Source organism: Montipora capricornis, chromosome 3 (genome assembly GCF_036669925.1).
Source record: "Montipora capricornis isolate CH-2021 chromosome 3, ASM3666992v2, whole genome shotgun sequence".
NCBI classification, from domain to species: domain Eukaryota; kingdom Metazoa; phylum Cnidaria; class Anthozoa; order Scleractinia; family Acroporidae; genus Montipora; species Montipora capricornis.
This window is the reverse complement of record NC_090885.1, coordinates 10,986,181-10,992,705: the sequence shown is the minus strand read 5'-3', so window position 1 is coordinate 10,992,705 and position 6,525 is coordinate 10,986,181. Positions and strand designations below refer to the sequence as shown.

Here is a 6,525-nt window from a genome sequence, read left to right as displayed (position 1 = left end):
ATTTCAAGACAACAGATCGATCGTGTAGGAATAGATTTAACAAGCTTATGGAGGAATTCGAGAAGAAAGATCAAGAAGAAAAGAAAGCCTCAGGAGTAGGTGCCGAATATGATGAAATCATGCAGTCGTGTGGAGACATCAAGGAACGAATTGAGGAGAGTCGAGAAGTGACAGAGGCTGAAAAGAAAAAGCAAGAACAAGAAAAAACCATGGCCAGTGATATGAGGCAGATAGCTACGGAAACCCTCGCCGGTACAAAGAAGAGAAAGGAACCAAGCGGTGAAGAAAACCCCAAGAGATCAAGCCGCAGAAAATCTGTAGATACTTTAAAGTATTTGAAAGAGAGCATTGATGTTAAAAAACAGCAAATGAAGGATGAGAAAGAGCTTAGGCAAAGGGAGCTAAAAGTCAGAGAAGATGAGTTAAAGCAACAGCAGCAACAACAACAGGCCCAAACTCAATTCATGATTCAAATGCTGCAAAATCAAAATGAAATGTTCAAGCAGCTTACTGATATAATTCAGTCGAAGAATGCTTGATTTGGTCTCATTTAAAAAAAAAATGCTGTTTGTTTCCACTGCATGTTCAAAACAGAGATCCACAAACAGGAGGCAGTTTTATTCATGTTCTACTGTGTTAACAGCTTGTTTTCTATTTAAGTTTCATGGCTGTTCACATTTTCCTACCAAATGTTTTTGCCATTAAGGCAGGTTCATAAGGGTGTTCCAGTGTTATTTTGTTATCTTTAACAGATGTCAGTCACAAGTTTGAGTTTCCAGGACAGTAATAAAAAACGTTAAACCCATAAGTACTCATGTTTTAATGAAAATATTCATTCAAAGTAGGGGGTGCAAGGTCAAAAAACTCACATACTTGGCTGCCATAACAACATGTTACAGCATTTCTTAGCAAAGTCCCAACTAAATACATTTTCCCTACAGCACTAAGGCATAGTTTGAGATTCTTTTTGAAGTCTAAGAATGCCCAGTCTTTGACAATTTCACCAAATGTCCACTCTACAGAGGTTCTGACATCAGACATAGATTTGTGGAACTGTTCTTGATCTGGAGTGAGGTTTGCGCCTTTGAACCCAGTTTGCAGGTGTACTCTTAAGGGGTATGCAGTGTCGCCATAAATGCACAAAGGTGTGCCATCAGGTACCCACGAGTGCCTCTCCAGGTCTTGGTACAAGCCTGACATTCTAAGCACTCCTGCATCGTGTTTCTTGCCCTCTGTGTGAATGAGCAAATGCTGTTTTATTTCTAGCCCAGAAATATAGTGTATAACCCTTTGACCAAAACTTAACTTATGCAATTTCAGTGAAATTGGTAAGCCCTTGCTACAATGGGGACTACGGTAAAGTGTAGTCTAGAATCCTTATCTGTCCATGCCTTGGCATCTAGTTTTGGTTTGAACAGTATGCTGTAGTACATAAACTTTGTTATCTTACCAACAGGTCCATACATTCGAACTATAATGCCATTTGCAGCAAGTACTTGCTCAAATTTGATGCCATGGACTCTCTTATGGCCATTGTATAGTATGCGCTGGGCCTTGCCTGGTCTACAAACAGGCCTAACCTAAATTAGAGAAAAAAAGGGATGTTAAACTTTCACTTTTCAGATTGACTGATTTAACACCATTCCAGGTAAGGGTGGAGGAAGGGACAACCCGGTGTATATACAATGTCACCTGCTGTCAGGTTTCCTATGATTGAAATAAATATGGAGACAAGCAGCTAAATTTTCTGGTGCGGGGGGTTAGGAAGGGCGGGTTGCAGGAATGGGATGCGGTGTAAAAACATTTTTTTCTGATATTTACCGTGCCGTCTACAAATCCCCAGCAGTTTGGAAGTGCAGCTCCTACTTCATGGACGGCATCAGCCATTTCTCTTAGTTTACCTCTCGTTAGCCATGGATGATCGATGGCTGTCAGCAAGTGGCCGTGCGTTTCGTAAATTTCATCCATCACTTTATTTGCGATCAGACTCAACTCTTGCGATGATCTCCCAAACTGAGGCATCATGTCTACATATCGACAAGGGTAAGCGAATCGTCTGAGAAGAATACATAAAGCCTCCTCTGTCAATGCTGCAGTTCGATTAGGGCAAATGAACTTCTCAGGTAGACGCAAAACTTGTGCAAGGTAAGGAATGTCCAGTTGTCTGAAACGAAAGCTGCTCAAACACTCTTCTTCAGAGACTGCATCGAGTGTAAACCTGGTATATTACCCGTGATCAAATACAGGGTAGTTAGCGTAATTCGCATCGTAAAGGAGGCAGAATTCGTTGTCATCTAGCAGATCTTGAGTGTAGCTTAACAAAATGCACTCCTGGATCCTTTTGAGAGCCATACCAGCATTTACCGAGAAAAACTTTGCAACAGCACTGAACTCACAGGACGCAAGAGCTAGCAAATCATTTGAAAATGGCGCCTAAAATGACAATACTATCCCAAAATATTTTTTTCGTGAAGTCGTACTGGTATGTCATGCTTATACATTTTTTACAAGAACGACAACGAGTACGAGTACGAGATGGACTCGTTCTCGTACTCGTACTCGTTGTCAATGCTATAACTCTCTAATGTCATTTCGAAGCATGCGCAATGCGTCAACTTGAGGACATATTACTTCCAGTAGCCGTGGCAGGGGTCGCCCTTAATTAACGATTTGAAGTCCCTAGTGATGCTTACAAAGGTCATGCCACGTTTGCGGGAAAATCTAATTATCATATTAAGGCAGTTTTTGGTAGAAATTTCCTTGAATGTCTGCAACCTGAGACTAATTAATTTCTATTCATGTCCAGGGTGGACATTTCTGGTTTACAGATCATGAAGTATTTCTCCCACAAGCATAAATTATAATTCTTGTTGACGTTTGAATACGATTTCGCTTCTTTTACTTTGCCCCATTTGATGGCGTATTTCACTTATTTATCCAACACCTGCCCCATGGACGGAAACTGTAACGAACGGGCTATAATATCTCAAGCACAGATATCCGCAGCAACTGCCAAGGAAACATACATCGGACAATGTGACACGAAATTTAAACAAAGATACAGAAACCACATGCTCATTCAAGAACGAACGTTACAAACATGCAAAAGAACTTATAGTTAGCAAATATGTTTGGAGCTTGAAGAACGGACAGAAATCAAGCAAGGCCTTACGGTGCTGTTACTGTGATGGGGCATTTCCATTTCCCAGTCCGAATTTGGACGAAATCCCAGTACGTGCGAGTGGCAAGTTTTCTTAGAAATCCCGGTCCCTCCTACAAAATCCCACCGGATATATCATTGATAGGGAAAACGGATATAATTTTAAAGCATCGATATGTTGTATCAAGTGAAGCTATAATCCTCCAGTTATGAACGCAATTTTTGCAATTGCGTAAAGAAGCCTTAAAAATTCAGGACTTCAACGGGGTTTGAACCCGTGACATCGCGATACCGGTGCGACGCTCTAACCATTGGAACCCGCAAATGACCAGCTCCCAACGTCAGTGGCTTCATAGCTCAGTTGGTTAGAGCGTCGCACCGGTATCGCGAGGTCACGGGTTCAAACCCCGTTGAAGTCTTGAATTTTTCAGGCTTCTTTACGCAATTGCAAAAATTGCGTTCATAACTGCGAGGATCATAGCTTCACTCGATTTCATATCCGCAGTTCATATATGTTCCATTTCATATATCATTTCATCATCGATATGTTGTATGATGCAAAAAGAAACATGTTTGAGATTACTGGAGAACGGAGGCAAAAAAGATAGTGCGAGGTATAATCTGTAGCTGCGTGGGATTGCTTACCCAAGTGGCCGCGGAAAAAGGCCTGCTGGCTATCACCTCGTACATGAAAGAATTCTAAATGGTGCAGTCTGCCATTTCTTTACGTCACCTTCATCAACATAAGTTCCCTCACCAGTATCTTCCTCGGAGTCTTTGCCCTCTTCACTGGACCCGCAACAATCGCTAGGGAGAAGGTCTTGCAAATCGGTAGGGTACATTCAAGGGCGTTTCAGTTCCTGTGCTAAACACTTTATCATGGCGCCTTTCCCAATACCTCATCTGAGCTTCTTCTTTTGGAGTGATTGCATTGGTTGCAGTGGGTTTAGGGAAGTCGATTCGTGCTAGTGAAGCCGTATTAGAGGTAGGGATGTTGTAGGTAGGGAACTTTGAGGTTCAAAAACAAATCCGTTAGCAGCAGGAAGGTCCTCACTCTCACAATGCAGTCGCTAGAAACGCAACACCGCATAAAATATCTGATATCAGGAATTTTTAGCAGAATTAATACCTGATAATCTCTGATAATGCAAATCCTATTCGCACCAAGGACTCTTTATCTTCCATTCCCAGTGACAAAATCCCAGTTCCCAGTGCATGATCAAACCCCATCATTGCCACCGAAAAATCAGTTCAATTCCAACTCCCATTTTCACTCCTTTATAACCCTCGGAGAATAATGTCCTTTTTTTCTCTCTCGGGCCGAAGTCACGCAACGCTGCTTGTCGCAACATTTGTTGAAAACCAGTTTTTCCACCAATTATCCAATCAGAAAATCCCTCAAACGTAATGTCCAATCAGTGAACTTGTGAAACTTATTGCTAAACTTCACCGCACCTAGCTACAGGCTTTTAATTTTGAACTTTATATCAACTGAATTCATGTAATTTTATATTTTTGCTGAAAAATTCTTAAATCTTTAAGACGGTAATCCCTTGGCATTTCTATTTTATAGCTTAATCCTGTTTTTGAGATCATTGTCATATTTTCGGAAATATGACGATGGCCATCTCGGTGTTGGTACATGTATTGGTTTCCGCTTTCTTGTTCCATCTCCGTGTCAACTATGTTGCCTCATATATATATTTGGGAAATCTTTTCTTTAGTAGGTCGACAAATTTGCACCAACTGTAAAATAAATTGTTAAAAACCTTATAAAAAAAAAAAAAAGAAAAAAATATATATGTATAATAAAAACAGCATAGAACTAATGCTTTTGCATTAAATTCTTACTTATTTTTGTCAAATAATTGGTTATTTTACCTGAGAGAAATTTTTGAAAAAAAAGATTCTTTGCAGGTAATGTGGGGAAATTGGCGGGAAATCGGTGCAAAAACTGAATCAGATATATGCTTCTCATTGGGCTCACGTAATAATTATTATATGTCCAAGATGCAGCAAAAGCAACTTAGTCAAACGTAGCATGCGCCATCAACGCAATCAACTACGCATGCTGAAGGCTATTGCGCAAGCCCCCAGTATGTTTTTGTAGCTGTATTTCTTTCCGAAACGTTTGGCCTCCACCCTAATATTTGAAGCAAATGAAGGTTAGAAACTAATTAACTCAATTCGATATCCACGTAGGTGTAAATATATGATGACAATTAAAGAACGTCAAAGGATCTTAGGAATGTTTCAGCCGGAATGTATTGATCGTAAACTTGGGCTACGATGCTGTTTGCGAAGTAGGCTTGTTTCCAAAAGGGAAACGGAAACTGCGGCCCTAACAAAAAGCACGTTTGCGACTGGCCATGCAGTTCATGTTTATACGCGATTAAAAATAGAGCACATGATTAACCGCAATGAAAAGCTCTCATGAACAGAGGAAATAACCAATGAATCCTCTATTCAGAACAATTTTCCGTAAGGTTTTGTTTTATTCATTGTCAAAGATGGCCTAGTAGCCTTTATAAAAATAGCTGCTGTCTCGCGCACCGCTATTTTACAAAAATTAGATACCAGGAAGGGGAAGCTTGAAAAATACTTATGAGGACCTTCATTTTTCGAAAGTTAATGCCACTGGTCTAACACTAGCTCTTTCAGTTGGTCGCAAGGCGTGAGACCAAACCATTCAAGTCTGACCTTGCATTGCAATTGTCAAAATTACAAAGGTTCACAAAGAAAGTAACAATTTATTAGTGCCAGGCAGTCACTGTGAATTCTGGTTTTTAGCGACGAGAAAACAAAGACTGAGAAGGTTATATCAGTCAATATCTTTGTCTACCTTAGAGCCGAACGATGTTATGACGCAATTGGCAACGAAAGTAAACAGGTAACGGATGTCGAATATATTCATATCAATGAATGAGATGGATGGTGTCAACAGTTATCCCTTTTCAAGTCAAAATCTTTAAATACATCCTTGTCGGTGTGCGTGAGATGAATATAAAGTAATTGCGTAATAAAAAAAAACAAAAATTAAAAAATAATCCCACGGTATTTTATAGCATGGTCTACATCCATTGATGTAATTAAATAGTCTTGAAATCGGAGTTGTGCGTCTTTGGAAGAAAAAGAACGACCAAAATTACTTTCCCTAACAAGTTGACTCACCTTAAGATGATTACCGATTTCTTCATTTCTGTTGTAACAGAGAGCGATTCCACGTACCTCCATGCAGTCTTCGTTACGCACTGCGCATGCTGGCATGACGAAACGCTGGTGAGGGGGGACGACATAAACACGTGAGACACGTGTTTTGTTTGTTTTTTTTATTTTTTTATTTCGGTTCCTTTTCTATTTCACCA

At 40.1% G+C, this 6,525-nt stretch overlaps 1 protein-coding gene and 1 non-coding gene across 9 annotated transcripts; one reads left to right on the top strand and one right to left on the bottom strand.

The window, feature by feature from the left end:
* Positions 1-800: 800 nt before the first annotated feature.
* Positions 801-6,473, bottom strand: LOC138042184 (uncharacterized). 8 transcript variants are annotated; one of them, XM_068887984.1, is made up of 5 exons: positions 6,332-6,471; positions 3,918-4,906; positions 1,822-2,027; positions 1,451-1,580; positions 801-1,232 (listed from the first exon to the last, which is right to left on the bottom strand). In XM_068887984.1, exons 2-5 carry the CDS (start codon positions 4,000-4,002, stop codon positions 820-822), a joined length of 834 nt encoding a protein of 277 aa, XP_068744085.1. In that variant the 5' UTR covers positions 4,003-4,906; positions 6,332-6,471; the 3' UTR covers positions 801-819. The 8 variants fall into 8 exon arrangements, with proteins under 8 accessions (XP_068744085.1, XP_068744090.1, XP_068744089.1 ...); XM_068887989.1 differs by having other exon boundaries at positions 1,822-2,056; positions 3,806-4,906; positions 6,332-6,468; XM_068887988.1 differs by having other exon boundaries at positions 3,806-4,906; positions 6,332-6,468.
* Trnat-ggu (transfer RNA threonine (anticodon GGU)) lies at positions 3,507-3,579 on the top strand. The gene has a single exon. It is a non-coding gene; the product is annotated as a tRNA-Thr (tRNA).
* Positions 6,474-6,525: the final 52 nt, after the last annotated feature.

What these genes read in the sequence shown, in the direction of transcription:
- LOC138042184 (XM_068887983.1), bottom strand. Translation starts at nt 6,456, where the DNA reads ATGTCGTCCCCCCTCACCAGCGTTTCGTCATGCCAGCATGCGCAGTGC. An exon ending in AAATCGGTAATCATCTTAAG is followed by an intron (nt 2,219 to 6,331) that starts GTGAGTCAACTT and finishes GTAATATACCAG; the next exon opens with GTTTACACTCGATGCAGTCT. An exon ending in GGGGATTTGTAGACGGCACG is followed by an intron (nt 1,581 to 1,821) that starts GTAAATATCAGA and finishes TCTCTAATTTAG; the next exon opens with GTTAGGCCTGTTTGTAGACC.